Here is a 16,516-nt window from a genome sequence, read left to right on the forward strand (position 1 = left end):
TGCAGAAGAACTTGCCTTCATAGGCATCATTCTACCCCGTGTACGGTGTGCGGCTGGTAGAATGAAAAATAGTTCTTCACTACAACCTTACCTTCTGAATTACGCATATGAACTCTATTTTCTCTTCTTTTTAGCATAGAGAACCAACTAGGATGCAACATACTTAACATAGGGCCTTCAATGAGTGAGAGAGAGTGCATGTGTGTGTATATTTCTCATACTATACTAATATATATCTATATTCTCTTCCTTTATACCAAAATAAATTAATATATATATATTGAACAGTATAAACCACTCGGTCTTTGGTTGAGCATTCCCATGAAATAAGAAATGGTGACTACAGTGGATCAGTGTCTCTATTAATATGGTATACTTACAAATACTTAATGGTCAACATCTATTATGGTGCAACAATGCCATTTTTGGGTTCCAGTGATATTTACCAACCAATCGGCCTTTCGACCAATCAGACTTTGGTCTTCCAGTTTGTTGTACAATCAGTAAAACCACTCAATAGCACTGTAGAACCCTCATATGTATATCCGCTATTTTTTAGTGCTCCAATTAATACTATATCATCCACACCAATATCTTAATTTTGGGCATTTTTAAACCTATTTTGTTCAGCAAAAGTTGTGGTATGGGCTTGAAGCTAGGTTACACAATACACAGCTAGTATATCTGAGTTGTTTAATTTGTATTTTATTGTTAAGTTTTATAAAGCACGGATTATGCTCTGGAAAAGAACAGCAGCGCACTTTAAAGGGTGCAAGACATTATCTCCACACAAAGAAATAGAGTACTTGGGAGCATGTGAAAAAACGTATGTCCTGTCATACAAACCGATTTAGATGTCTATGTACATAGAAATTTAAATCCAGGAAATTAAGTTCTACATGCTTCTTTAAAAAGTAATCAACAATAGGTTGTGATCTCAGCTCTCACATTTGGCCAAATGTTGTAATTTTGGGCAAATCATTTGATCTCTCTGTACCACAGTGCCCATACCTACAAAATTAGAAGTGAACGAAACAGCAGTAACATTCTTTTTCTTTATAATGCATGCTTCATTATACACCTTTAAGCATTTTGTTTACTCATAGTGAGTAACTTGTTCATATCACAGCTGAGCTATATTGATCTAATAAGCTTGGATGAGAGTGAAACACTAGAGGTTGTTTTACACGATTCTAGGAGGGCTTGAGTGGCCCTCTACTAATTCAAACACTGTAATGCTTTGCCTGGAACAATAAATGCTTATGTCGCAATCTCGCGAAGCATGACGGTATACTGAGAATCTAGTGTATATAAACACTTTGCTAGAATGCAGACATTGCAGTGGGCTAAAACACAGTGTTCCTGAAGGATTGATGGGTTTCACATGGAATGTCCTTTGTCTAAAGTGAGAGGTTGCCCAGAGTTTATTTTTCGGTCGCATGTACATTATTGAAAGCAAAACATATGTCATCATTTGCTTTTATAGTATTACAGGATGGCTTGAATGGCATTTTACTAATTCAATAGATGCAATCGTGTGCATGGAATGTTAAATGACTGTGACATTTTCAGCCTTGGTATGGGTGGTAGTTTGCTTATCCAGTGTTTACAGATTTTGCCAGAAGGAAGACATTTAAGCTGTAGAAAACAGAGTGTCCTTACTAGACTAATGTGTTTCACTTAGAGGGGTTTGTCTAAAATGGGAACTTACTCTAAGTTCTTTGTAATGTTTTACACAATTTACATATTACTACAACCTTCGGGGTATTCTGGTTATCTTTATAGCGGGTAACTTGTTCACAATGGACTAAGCTGTACTCCACTGATGATGAGCTCAAAATAGAGGTAAATCTCTTGCCCAGAGTAGGTTTCACTCTGATACAGGTGGCCTTCAACATGGTATTTGACTAATCGAAAAGCTGCAAATACTTTCCCTGAAATGGTAAACATTTATGTTTTTTTCTGGATTGCTGTGATTGGTACTAAAATGAGTGCTATTAGTTGATTGATGCACTGTCCTTTTAATGCACTCCACCTACAATGGGAAGTAGCACAGGGTACACTTCTGTTTTTCGTAGTTAATGCATGCTATATTAGTATTTTAGTTAAACGCCTGTATTAAGCACTGCTCAAAGAAATTGCACATCTATACATTTCTGGTGGGCCACAAGAGATTGTCCTCTCATAACATTAAGCCTATAATTCAGTGATCATGTGCTGAGCGAAGGTGACATTGCAAAATAAGTTCATATGAATGGAATCAATAGTTCAACCTGTTAACAAATGCCTTGATCAGTTTGCCAACTGAAACAACTTTTGAAAGGTATCAATTATTTCAGAAAGAGGAGCAATGGGACAACCTATGATGCAACTTCTTCTGCATCTGTACTGCTTGTTCCTACATTTTCTGATTTTTCAGAGGCTCTCAGATTCATAACAGACTTCACACCAGGCACTCCTAGAAAAGAGTGAATCTTACATACAATACACCTGCAACAATATTTGTATCTCTGTTGGCTCTTGTAAATGTAAATTGATACTTGTATAGCGCACTACTCACCCACAAGGGTCTCAAGGCGCTTGTACGAATACCGCTGTGGAACCCATCCTGGCTTTCCCTGTGAGGTATCCACTCCTGGGCACCCCCAAGGTGGAGGCCAGGCATCCTTAGCGTTGTGGGGGCCGTTGTGGAGATTAAGCAAGCTATTGCCCAGAGTTGCAGAGTGGGACTCCATGATTGGAATAGGCACCGAGGCGAGAATTTTCAGGTCTGTGGAATTTTTGAGCCCAAGACCCGCCGAGGCGGGGAATTGAACCCTGGTCCCGGGCTAGACCTCTGCATCAGGGTCTGCCGCTCTAACCATTGAGCCACACTTCTCCACTGTCCAGGATTACTTTAGTGTGTGGTGAAGCCACACATAGTAGTAAACTGCCCAGCCATTTTAATTCCACAGCGGGCTACCAGAAATCCTGAAACAAAATACAAACCTATTGTGAGTCTAAAACTACTAAAAACAGAACTTTGAAAGTGCCTTTTGTTCCCTATGGTCTTAGCTGAACAACTCAATCCATGAGCTGACACATAGTGCTACTCGCTCTGCTATGACCTACCATCATTTCCCTAAGCACTATTTGATGAATACTGCGTATCAATTTCCCCAGAAAGCCAATCAGGCATGATGTATGCACAATAGAAAACATTTCAGTAATAAATATATGCAGCCATCCGCGAGACTGGTAGTGTTACTGATTCTGTCCCATAAGGCTGCTTCTAGGCAAAGGCAGGCCATGTGTGTGACACCTATGCACATGTAACAGATGCCGGCATAGTGAAACTGGCTGAGACAAAAGAAAGACTCTGATACAAGGATATCTTTTTAAGTCCACATCGGATCATCACTGTTTATACGCTGGAGTCTTTGGCAGATCTTCCAGTTTTGCAACATGTTGCAGGCTATGAAAACCAGCACGGCTTGTATAGTGTCAGTTCCTTGGCAACATGCCTGAAATGAGACTGATAGTATCCCAGGTACATGATCTCAAGATGTTCATTCTTCTTGATAAGTGTAAGACTTGTTTATGGGCTGCCTCTAATAGTTCAGTACACATTAACGGGCCTAAGAAATATACTCAACAGTAATTACAGTGCCAGTTTTGAACAAATGTTACCTTCTGGATAGCTATTTAAGGACTGCTCATGAAACAAAAAAGATAAAAGCTGAAGACGTATGGTATGCATGCATTCATTTTTGTTCTCCATTTAAGTACATCGGTAGAACATAGCCTTTAATACACAGCATATCAGAATAGTAAACAGAGGTGCTGGTTGAAAAATTCAGCACATCAGAACATAAAAGCACCAATATTAAATCATACTTCGGCCATGACTTCCACTCCCTTGAAATCACGAGTGTCCTGTGAAAATGTGGTTGTTACTATCGCAATGTTACCTCATAATGTGGACAAACTCTGCCTAAGATTAAGAATTATCACTAAAATATTGGTGTATGGTGGAGCCGTTTATGTATTATAAACTATGCTTTTTAAGGAACTTGGCTATAATTTTGTTATTCAAGAGATGTGCGTGCATATTGCTTTAATGAGCTAATAGGAAAAAGTGACATAGTATTACATATAGACATCAGCAGATCAAAGCACATGCTGGCGTCCTTAAAGCTACTATATTCTGTCAGCTACATATGTCTCTATGCTAATTATAATAAGACTGAACTATTCGTTAAAGGCTTTCACTGTACATGCCTCCTTTGATGTTCAAAGCATTCTACTCCAGACTGAACACCTATTACCTGCCGCCCCGGCTTCGAGAGTAAACGAGCAGAGAGCAAGGAAAGCCGCACTAGTAGCTTTAAGCGTCAGACATGAAAGGGTTAATTTAGAAAAAAAGATGTTCAACATGTTGGCATAGTCTGTGTCAAAACGTAAAGGATGCTTTGGTGTTACTGATGATACCTAAAGGACATGTTGTCTGTAGCCTGAGGAAGGCGCTTAGTAGGCTGTGGGCCCTCTTTGCGCCCTGTAGCTGTGTTCTTTTTAATTAAATAGTCCGCATTGCTTCCTGCTTCAGACACTTCAAAAGACTTCTCTTCGGCTTATCCACTTGTCACAGACTTAGGAACACTGCTCTCTATATCTGCTCGCGAGGACTTGCAGCAGTTAATGTGCGCTTTAAAAGTACTTTGACAAACTTGAAGTGTACATATCTTCGGATAAGGAACATGTATTCCAATAGCATTGCACCAGCTTTCTTTCTGCACCACGATTACTGAATATATGAACAATGCAAGAATTAAAAAAAAAAATCGACTGAAGTGCTTGACTGTGCAACTTTTCAGCCAATGGAAATAATAGTGTTAACTTGAGTATTTGATGGAAATTGACTGTATAAGCCATGTTTATGCTGTGCTATAATAGGTTAACACCATGTGACATTATAATCTGGCAAGTATTGCCAATCATACTTTCCTTCCTGCAAGTAACCAGCTCTAAGGGGCATCAAACATGCGCCAAAATGGAGAGAACATAGGATGTTGTTTGGTACAGAGGAAAATATCAGGTTAAAACATCATTTGACAGATATTTGCAATGAAAAAGATAAATGTAACATTACAGTTGCCTTTTCCTATGAGAAAAACAATCCATATTTGGGATTAAAGTAAATATGTATTTTAGTTCTTCAAAAATATTATTTGCATAAGCGCAGTGCTGAACTATAATAAGGTATTGCTAGAGTGAACCGCCACAAAGAAACCTAAAAAATACAAGGTACTACATTTTTAAACAAAAGCGTGGAATCCAGTTATGCGGCTGCACATTGCAGCAATACTCTCCATTGATATTTCTATATACAGCTATTAGAGAAATGTAAGTTATAGCCGACTATTCATTCGAGATTCACTGTGGCAGCATGTTCTTATGATGGCTTACTTTTCATTATTCAATTATTTATTTTAGACTTTACTATTATACAATATCACTAAATAGACCTCAACACGGAGACTATTAATGTGCTTTCTAATGCAGATACAAATCTCGATAATCCTCTCCTAAACTCGTGTAATAGTCATGTTAAATGTACGTCATAAAAAGTTACAAAGCTATAAGTGGAAATGCATTTGCCTTTGGGCTATGGAAGATTGCCTGTGTGGATGTAAGAGTTTGCACAAGCAGCGCAACAAGGGATTCAGAGGTTGTATATGCACTCTTATATATTTTTAAACACATGTATGTATGTAGATAACTCTAAACTCTAACACAGATATAGCAATATACAATTGTCTTTTTAATTAGTGGGTGTACGTACACACGTTTTTATATGTGCCTGTATATAAATGGAAATGAACAAAAAATGTTGTGAAACTATGCATATTACTCACTTGAAAATACTAGGATATACATGTGCAATACATGTTTGTACACACATTTACTTGCAAATAATATATGGATATATATATATGTCTACATATAGATATACAGTTAATGCCTATGTACATGCAAATAAACACAAACTCCTACCTACATACTTAGACTTGGGCACATGCATAAATATGTATTTGAGCTGAGGGATCTAACTGTGTTGGTGTTTTTGATTTAAGAAACTACACTGGTTATTGCTCAATTTGCATGATTTTCAGCAGTATTCAATAATTCTTGTTGAGGTGCCTGACAGTAAAAAACAAAATTAAAATACAGAACTTATTTAGGAATTTCCCTGATAAATCCCAATGCTTTTATTATATAGTGCTGTGTATTGATATGACCTGCTGTCCTCGTACAATTTTAATTTAGATTATGAGAGAAACACAATCGTCATTTTGAAATAAAATCAATCACGTATTTTTATTAGATTCAACTTTGTCTGTGTTTGGTCTGTGCATATTTAGGATGCAAAAGCCTTTTTTTCAATTTTAAAAATGTTAAAATACACATTTGAAATCTACTCTCCAGGCTTTCTGACAAAAACCACATTAACATGACACTTAGATGGCTTACCACCGGGCACAGCTCAAATCCGATCAGCTGTTTCTGCTGGATATTATTCAGCAATATGTATCTGGCCTGGTACACAGACTCAGTACTTGATGCCCTAAACCTTACCCCATGACTCCCAATATATGATGGGGAGTTGCACGTTTTTCCTGTCCAGGCATTTACCGCGGAACAGCCCTGCCATACAGCTAGGTGTTATTGATGGCTAGCTGTTATTTTGTAAATAAATTAAACCTAGGCACTTTCTATTTTCATTCACATCCATTTCCTTTCAGTGTTGAATTTATCAACTGAGAAACTTGGTGCCACTGGTGGGGAGTGTAGCACTCTACAAAGAAATATGTAACATAACCTAACAAGAGTGAAAGTATATTGTTTGACTTACTTTGTTGCATGTTTAAAATAAAATACATTGTTTTGAGAAGCAGAGAAAATGATCATTTCAAGGAAGAAGTGTAGGCCTGTGTTTGTGAGTGAGCATATAAACAAGACCGCACAGACCTATAAATACACTTTTATCATCTACATCAGTATTAACAGTATGGGGAGTGCCAGAGGGTATATAACCATTAAGGTATTTTTCTCTAAACAGAGTTACATTTACTTATTATTCACACATCATTTACATGTGTAGTAAAATACAAAGGTTTTATTTTTATTTTGAGAAACACATAATATAGGAAATAATAAATGAGCCTGTTTCGCTGCAGGTGTTGTGAATAAGTGCTCAAGAAAAGTGTCGTTTTTTTAAACTTTTTTAATTTTGACTATCTAACCTTTGAAATGTCCACGATCACAGCAATACAGATTATGGCAGGAAAGCAGACTACAGTATTTTCTTGAGCGTGCTACAATACATCCCAATTCTTAAATAAATATTTAAAAATGCTGAGTCTGTTAAAAGGTGACTTCAATGTATGACTGTATCGTTTGGGCTGCTAACATGGTAAACCTCTTAATGTTCACAGAGGAGACACTTGATAGGTTGGGTGTCTGGGGCCAAGAAAGCATGCCTAAATCATGCCATCCAACCTTTTGACTGCACGTGGAGTAAGACAATTGTCAACATAGTGCCCCCTCCACCTTTCAATGCGAGAGCCCAGTGTAAGGCGAGTTAAGCTGCTTTCTAAAATATAAGGGAGCGAGCACTCTTTAGTGCTGATAGTCATTCAATGTGTGGGTGAGGTGACTGGGATGGTGATTCAGGTGGTACAGCAAGAAACTCAGAACTTCAAAGACCATGAGGTGTCTGACTCTTATGCAACTCGGTGGAGCAACAAAAGCAGTAAACTGAGTTAAATCAGGTCAGTTATCTAAGTCTCCATTTTCAGGACAAGCTTGCTATGAAGAAATGCAGTTATTTGAATAACGGCTTCTTATTGCTAGAACATAAAATAAAGTTTGCTCTTTCTGGTGATGTACTTTCTTTATGTGTCGAGGACAATTTCGATTCCTGTAGTACAAATGACAGAGTGGTAATATATCAACTGAGGAAATATAGCCTAAGAATACTATTTCTTTTCCAACTCCCTCTCCCCGTTTACCTGACTTTACCCTGCTTTACTTGTTTCGTGACGGTGAAATCATACCAGAGGCTGTGACGTCAATTGCAACAATATTTGATTTGTAGAGCTGACATTAAAGTCTTCCTTGCTGCACGGTAGTGCTCTGTTTGTTTAAACTAATATGTCTTTAAGACCGTGTACAACAAAAAAGAAGCCCTCTGCTGTTCCCCCCCGCCCCCCTCCACAGTCCCCAGGCCCGCCCCTCCCCCTCCTGCTCACCTCGGTATCGTTGTTAAGGTTCCAGAGATCCAGGCGCCCCATCCCGTCCACGCATGCGAAGAGCCCGGGATGCACCGTTGACCACATGACGTCGTACACATAGTCCGCATTGTCTTCAAAGGAGTACAGCGGCCTGTTGTGCTGCGGAGAGAGAGAGGGAGAGGCGGCGTGAAGACTCTGTGGCGCTGTCGCTGCCCCGGGCTGTCTGCCGAGTCTAATTAAAACAACTTTGCACATTTACCAAGTGTCATAAAACTCCCGAGATGAAAGCCCCTGCCAAGGTGTACTGCGGGCTTTCATGTTGCAAACCACTGTCCACTGGCACGGGTGGGCGAGGGGGGAGCAAGCAGTTATAGTTTTCTGCATGACGTTCCGGGCAGGTATGTTCCCAGCGCTGCAAGAAGGATGCTTTGCAAGGCCCAAACGCCCCCCACCCCCCCGCGTGCAGACATGAATCACCTTGGGGTCTGTAGTGATAAGGATCCCGGGACTGGTGCGGGGATGGAAGGCGTCCCGTGCAGGAGGACACTGGCTGTGGAGCTGGCGCCCGACAGGGGCAGACTGCCATCTAGCGGCAGCCGACGGACGGCCGCAGCCGGAGGGCGCCTCGCCTTACAGTAGCTGTCTCCGGATAAGCCGCAGACAGGGAGACGTGCCCGTTCCTTCTGCAATTGACATGAAAGGGGCCGGAGGCTATCAGCACTTTCCGGGATTCTTTCACTTTCAGAGCTGCTGCTTCCCGCAGCTTTATCTCATCTCCCCATCTAGTGCCGGTTTCCCCTCGTGTGTGATTTACACGAGCTCTGCCCAGCCCCGCGCGCTGCCTGCAGACAAATCACACAACCAATCTGCTTATTACTGCCATGAAATATGCGGCGCGCATTATCTTTTTAAATCTGTTCTGAAAGGCGCGCATGTGCTTCTATCCATAATAATTATATGAATGTGAACAGAAGAAAACAATGCTAGAAAGAAAATGACGGTGCTTACACGGGGGCTCGCATTTCTATAAATACCGGGACAGCTTTGAAAAAAGTATGCCACATTGCAATCTGCACTTAACTTCCAGCTCTGTGCTCTTAACTGCAAATGAGTAATTTTCACATCATCGTCAGAAGCATTGAAAACACACACGATGTACGTTTCTGTACAACTTCTGAAGTCCCAGAAAACAATCCTGGATTTAAATGCAACGGAATGGCGTGAATTACTGCTCAAGTCAAACACGTTTTATTTCTAATGAGTAGCATTTTACATCTAAAAAAGTACAACGACATCCTTTATTATGGCCACCACTCCAACAGAGACCTCAAGTCTCACTCATTGTGAGTGAGAGTCACACATGTGGAGGCCAGGGAGACCCTCTTACTCTCAATAGGTTACCTTTCGCACTTGGGAAAAGGACTAGAACTAGAACTTAAATGCACTTCTTTTTAAAGCTCTGCGCCGTGCAGAATATTTCCTAGGAGTTATAAATACTTCAGGAAGCACTTTGAGCACGACAGAAGCCCCCCTACAGACCTCTTCATTTAATGTAAGCAGCCGCTTTGGACACATCATAGTGCTGTTCCACTATTTTTGGAATCCACGTGTCTATTACTTAAGTGAAGTTTCGTTTCATGTTAATAATTTGCATTTTTAAAATTATTTTACTTGTCACGTCTCATACTAATTAGCTTTCTTTCCTAAGAATTCTAAAAATGTAAGTTGTGTGCGTCAATGTGCATTTGGTTCCTAGGTGCCCTTTCAAAGTGCAAAGCACAATTCATGTTAGAGGTACTGCATCTGTAATGGATAGTACAATTAGGGCTAATAGTACTGCTACTATTACTTCTAGTACCATTACTACTATTAGTGCTAAGTGTACTGCTACAATAGTACTACTCATACTACTCACACTAACTTACAATTGGTATTCTACTATTAGTGTTTCAATTAATACTCATTTCATTAGTACTACTACTGGGATTCATTTTTGTACTACCAGAATTTCCACTAATAGTAATATTACCAATACTACTATTGGTAGTATTGTGCGATTAGTACTATTAAAGATTGATTTTAATGTTCCAAGTACTACAACAACTAATGTAAGTATTAGCACTCGTACTGCAAATACAAATATTGTAATAATGCTGCTGCTGATAACAGTATTAATACTGTTACTAACATGGCTCATCGGACAGTAGCACTTCTAGTTCTACAACTTCTGGTACTACTACTAATACTACATCTGCTATCAACCGCAGAAGAAGCATGCGGCCAAATCAGCAGAGGTATGCAGTCAGCGGCGGAAGGTATTTTTCACTGTTGTCACATAACAGCATGGGAATGAGGTCCTTTGCTATCAGTAACTGGAACATACAAGGATAAAAAGGTTGATCTTTGGAGAGAAACAACAAAAGACTTTACAGGAAAGACTAACAGCACAATATTATTCTCTGCGTGATATGTCATAGCCTCACGACTGTTGCAGAACAGTATACCAAGAAGCTGCGTTTTTTCATCTGAAATTTGCAAACAAGAAATAAGATAGGTAACAGGAGGTGTTAGACTGGATTGAAAAGCGGAATAAGATCAGCACATTTATATCACGAATACAAATTCAACAACACCTGGACCTTTACTTCTGTGCGTTGTACATTGAACTGGCCAGATCCCTTAACTTTTAGAAGCCATGCACACTACAATGAAAACCAAAATATTTAAGCATGAGTACAGGTACATAAATGTACTATATACTCACCAAGGGACAAAAACGCAGACTGAAAAATAATACTCCCACTCTAAACACTAAAAAATCAACAAAGAAACATCCTAGACACCCAAACGAACAGTCATTGGAAATAGTTTGCTAAAAAGCTGACTGTTAGACCTGGCACCATTGGCGTGGGTCTCCCTTCCATTTTTGCTATTGCTCCATGTGTTTTTGCTGGTGTTAGATGCTTTGGGCACTGTGTCACTGCTGTCCAGTGCCACAGTGCAAGTGCTTCCTACTGTAAATTAATGTATTGATCAGTGGTTCCATGATTGGCTGGTTTGGTTTACCTGTCAGACCCTAGTACAGTGCACCAGGAGTGCCCAGGGCTTGTAAACCAAATGCTGCTGGTGGGCTTGCATCACTGGTTGTGCCACCCACAGAAGCAGCCTGTAAAAGTGTGTCTAAGGTCTGCCATTGCAGAGCCTGAGTGTAGTCTGGTACTGTCATGCTGACTGGGCAAGTGCACCTACTTGCCAGTCCCTAAACCTTCCCTTTTCTTCATATCAGACACCCCTATGGTAGGGCCAAGGGCAGGGTGCATTGTAAGTATAAGGTAGGACAAGCCCTGATGTATGTGGCATGTCCTAATAGTGAACTACAGCCATTTTCGTTTTTCACTATTGCAAGGCTACCTGTTCTCCATAGGCCAGAATGGGCAGTTAGATTATTACATTTTATAATCCAAACTGACTCCGAGAACATGGTAGAAATTCGAGTTTAGTATGCCTGAACTCAGAATGATAAAATACATCTTTTAGTGAAGTTGGTTTTAACATTCTGTGTTTGAAAATACCTCTTTTAGAAAGTAGGTATTTTCTTGTCTAACTATCCAAAGCCTGCCTCTGCTAGGTTGTGCATTCATTGTCTGGAGTTTGAGTGGCAGGGCTGGGGGATTCCAAGCGACAGATCGAGCCAGCCCAGTGGCGAATAGAGAGATCTGCATCTAGATGGGTGGGCAGAGTTGCACCTGGGACCTGAATAGGGCTGTGCCTGCCTTCCACAATGCTGGCTCCACCTCCTGTGGCTGATGTCTCTGCCCTGCACTGTGAAAGAAGAGAAGGAATCACGTCAACAAAGTGTTCCTGGGCTGTGCTTTCCCTCCACAATGCTGGCTCCACCTCCTGTGGGGCGTCTGATGTCTCTGCCCTGCACTGTGAAAGGAAAGCAGGACTCATGTAAACAGAGTGCTACAGAACTGGTTTGGACTGGGCAAAGGCCCCTCTACCCTCAGAGGACAAAGGGTTTTGGAATATTAATATTGGGACCCTGATCCCAAGAAAATAGATCACTTTTGGACTTCAAGAAGAAACCTTTGCTGAGGAGAGGAACCTGAAGAAACTGAGGAGAGATTATCCCTAAGCTGAAGTGCTGCTAGGGGGATTGGCCTGCAGGAGTTGCCGGACTGCCAAAGAAAGGAGAAAACAATTTGTGTGCTTTATTTTCAACTTGTGAAGGATCTCCAAGGGCTTGGAACAGAGCTTGCATCCTGCTGAAGTCTCAGGGAAAACAGACTTCAAACCCCAGCTCCCCAGAGTTCTTTGGAAGTGCCTGCTTCTGTTTTGGGGCCTTCTGAGGGACTGCGTGTCGCAAGGAGCTGGAAGCGTGACCCAAGAGGAAGAATCGTGTCACTGTCGCAGCAACTCCGAAGGAGGGTGTCGCTGCTGTAGCTGACGCATTGCACCGCATCGAGAGAAGCTTCTCGCAACGAAGAGGAAGCATGTTGCCGTCGCTGCTGCTGCCGTGGCATAGTGAATGTCGGCGCTGTAACTGGTGTATTGCACCGCATCAGGAGAAGGGTCTCGCAACGAAGGAGAAGCGTGTCGCTGTTGCTGCCGTCGCATCTTGGATGTCGCCGCTGTGGTTGTCGCATTGTGCGGAAGCCTCTCGCAAAGTCGGAGAAGAGTATCGCAGCAGAGGCTGTTGCCGTCGCATCGCTGAACAAGGGTGCCGCCGCTGCAGCTGACGCATCGAACCGAGACTTCTCGCATCCTCCGAGAAGCGTGCTGTATCTGGAAGATATTCACGTCTTTATTTCTTTGCACTGGAACTTTGCCGCATTTCCATCGCTGAAACATTGCTTCGAAAGGTACATTGACTTAAAGTGTTGCATCTTAAGAACTGAACAGAACTAAGCTAAAACTACCATCCTTAAGTATAGCATTGTGGATTTTTGTCGTTTGTGGTCTTGTGTTAAGTCTATACAAAGAATACTTATTTTTAATATACAACTGTGTGGTGTCCATCTGTAGTGTTGTCACTGGGTTACTGTATGTGGTCACAAATGCTTTACACACTGCCTCCGAGATAAGCCTGCCTGCTCGTGCCAAGCTACCAAGGGGGTGAGCAGGGGTTATTTTAGGAGTGTATCCCCTTACCCTGACTAAAGGCAAGGGCCCCTATTTGTCACAAGTACCTACATGTGCCAACTAGAGACCCCCAAATCTAACACTGACTATAATCAGTGCATTCCTTTGACTTGGTTTACAGTTTTGTGGCTATCCTGATAAGATATTTATTACAGCGACCTGTAACTGGTGTGCACTGTGGGGTGTTTCCAAGTGGGAAGAATAGAACATGCATATAATGGGAGCCAGTTATGAAAACAATAGAACATACTTATTTACGTGTAGTTACCATTAACCCTGCTAAACCAATTCCATCCATTACTAAAATGACCTACAATGAATGTGTGAAGGAGAAGAATGACTGAATGCTCTCCATGCTAACCCACCCAATCCTATGGACAATTTCAACATGGATGTTGACAACTTTAACAACTGGATCAAGAACTGCACAGCCTCCCTTGCACCCGTCAAAATTGACAAACAGAGAAGAGTCAACAAAAAACCCAACTGATACACCAAGGACCTCAGCGGCACTAAAAGACACCGCAAACAACTGAAAAGAAGATGGAGACCCAGCTTCAAAGACACAGACAGAACCACCTGCAAAAGACCACTTACATGATAGCATCAGAAGCTAAGAGAAACCAAGAAAAACAGCTGTAGCATAATGCATCAAAGAGAGTTTTGACAGTAGCAAACAAATCTTCTTGATCATTAAAGATTTCACCACGGCTGCCAACAACATCACTTCCTCAAAAGATCTTTGCAAAGACCCATGCAACTTCGTCCAAAGCAAAATCACCAACATTTACAGCAATTTCACACACTAACTAGATCCCAATGAACGTATCACCAACCTGCCTGTCACCAATCAAGACACCCACCTGACCAGATGGAAGACCCTCACCAGTGAAGAAACAGCCTTACGCATGCGGACCATCAACTCCGGGGCCCAGGGCACATGTCCTAAAAAAAAAAGTGGGGGGACTGACCAAGTCAGGCAGTATGCAAGTGACATCACGCGTGGTATCAAAGCACAACGTCACGACGTGTGACATTCCACGTGGCATCACAGGAAATGACCTCACTGGAAGTGATGCGCTGATATGTGTATGTAACAACATATGCCACTGAAAATGCTATACATTTTTTTTAAAGTCGTCTCCTGCAAAGCATAACATGTGGCATGCATGCAGATCACAGATTTTTATTTTAGGTAGATAAGTAAGTGAATTACTGCTTTGAACCTAGAGATCCTTATGTTACTTGCAGTTAATAAATTGTAATCCTTCTAGTAGAACACAGGGAGCAATGAAGCGTATTTGACTCCTACACCTTGTAACCCCGACTGCCTCATGTAACATCTTGGACATTAATTTAGACACTTACATTATTTATTTGGAATGGATATGTGTTTGTTATGTAAAGCGCTCTTACACTCTGCATTGGGATGAGTAGCGTTATAAAAGTAATAAAAAAGTGCTATTTAAATGTTATTTGCATAAATACTGAGACAGAACAACCCATCTGACATTCTTACAGTGCATATACTTATATACAAAGTAAAAAGCATGCATCTCTTAAGTACCTGTGAAGAGTTAACAAGCTGTGTGCTTTTGTTTCCTTGCCGGTGCATTTGCATTTGTGAGGTTCCAGGAGACCTCCAATCTCATACTCCATCAAAAGGAGGCCTGATGGCCCCTTCACTTCTGTCTTTATCGTTGCGGAACTGGAAGTGGAAAAAAAAGCCCCTCCCCCTCCCTCCCCCCTGGCTGCCCGCACGTTGCTGCTGGGAATCGAAAGCAGACAACATGCAGGAACTGATGAACGTGTCCCGGTGTCTCAAAATTACACCAGGGCAAGTTTAACATCTTTATGTGAGGCCCAACTTCTTAACAGGGGGGACGGCATCCACCCTGTCAAAATAGTGGGTGGACACCGTGTACCTGCGTTTACCCCTGACTCTTGCCCTGCTGGGGCCCCGTTGAAGCCTTGCCCCCACCACATTTTAAACCTCAGCACATCACCAATCAACACAGCACTCATTCACATCTTGCACACCACCATCTCTGCCACCTTCTCAGAAGCCTGGAAGCCCACAGCAGTCAAGGCCCTCCTCAAGAAACATTCAACTGACCCAAGCCAACTGGCCAACAACCGTCCTATCTCCCTGCTTTCCTACCCTGCAAAAGTTATCAAAAACCCAACATCAATTAGCTCATTAGCCAACCTTGAGTTCCACCATATGCTCTACCCAGTCAGGATTCCGAAAGATCCAGCACAGAAACCACACATCGCAGCCACTGATGATATCAGAACCATCCTTGACAGGGGACAAACAGCCACCCTCATCCTACTTGACCTCTCGGCGGCATTTGACACAGTCTCCCACGACACACCCATTAGAAGAATCCTCAAGTGCAGTATCCAAGGACCAGCACTCAAATAGATGTGTTTCTTTCCCACAGGAATAACCCAAAGAGCCAGACTGCCACCTTTCATATCCGAAGCCAAGAACCTGTTATGCGGCGTCCCCCAGGGTTCTTCTCTGAGCCCTACCCTGTTCAATGTCTACATGGCTCCAATTGCGAACATCATTAGATCTCAAGGCATTATCATCATCTCCTAAGCAGACAATACCCAGACTTCCACTGCCAGAATTAACTTCACCAACTGCAGAACCCTTGTGGTGGAATAGATGAGAACAAACTGCTACAAACTGAACTCCGACAAGACTGAAGGATTGGTATTTGTAAACTAGAATTCCATGTGGGACACCAACTGTGACTGGCAGAACTCTGACTCATTCCAACATCCAACAACCATGTCAGAAATCTGGGGATCATCCTGGACGACAAGCTCTACATGACCGCACAAGTCAATGCAGTGAGCTCCTCTTGCTTCCACATCCTCCGAATGCTACAAAAAATCTTCAAGTGGCTGCCACATATCACCAGGCGTACAATCACGCAAGCACACATCCCAAGCTCCCCGACCTTGCACACGTTCAGGAAGGACCTCAAGAACTGGCTTTTCGCCTGATCTGGATCTGCTCCACCCCACCCTCAATACCTTTATACCCTCACGGGTGAGTAGTGCACTTAACCAACCCCTGATTG

General features: G+C 41.9%; 1 protein-coding gene across 3 annotated transcripts in view; it reads right to left on the reverse strand.

The window, feature by feature from the left end:
• The window catches only part of DYNC1I1 (dynein cytoplasmic 1 intermediate chain 1), a 2,048,030-nt gene that overhangs the window by 95,455 nt on the left and 1,936,059 nt on the right, over positions 1–16,516 (reverse strand). For all 3 annotated transcript variants that reach the window (XM_078663722.1, XM_078663723.1, XM_078663724.1), the window contains exon 15: positions 8,292–8,432. In XM_078663722.1, the coding sequence (XP_078519848.1) occupies positions 8,292–8,432 (141 nt within the window). The remainder of the gene's footprint in view (positions 1–8,291; positions 8,433–16,516) is intronic.

Source organism: Lissotriton helveticus, chromosome 10 (assembly GCF_964261635.1).
Source record: "Lissotriton helveticus chromosome 10, aLisHel1.1, whole genome shotgun sequence".
NCBI lineage: Eukaryota > Metazoa > Chordata > Amphibia > Caudata > Salamandridae > Lissotriton > Lissotriton helveticus.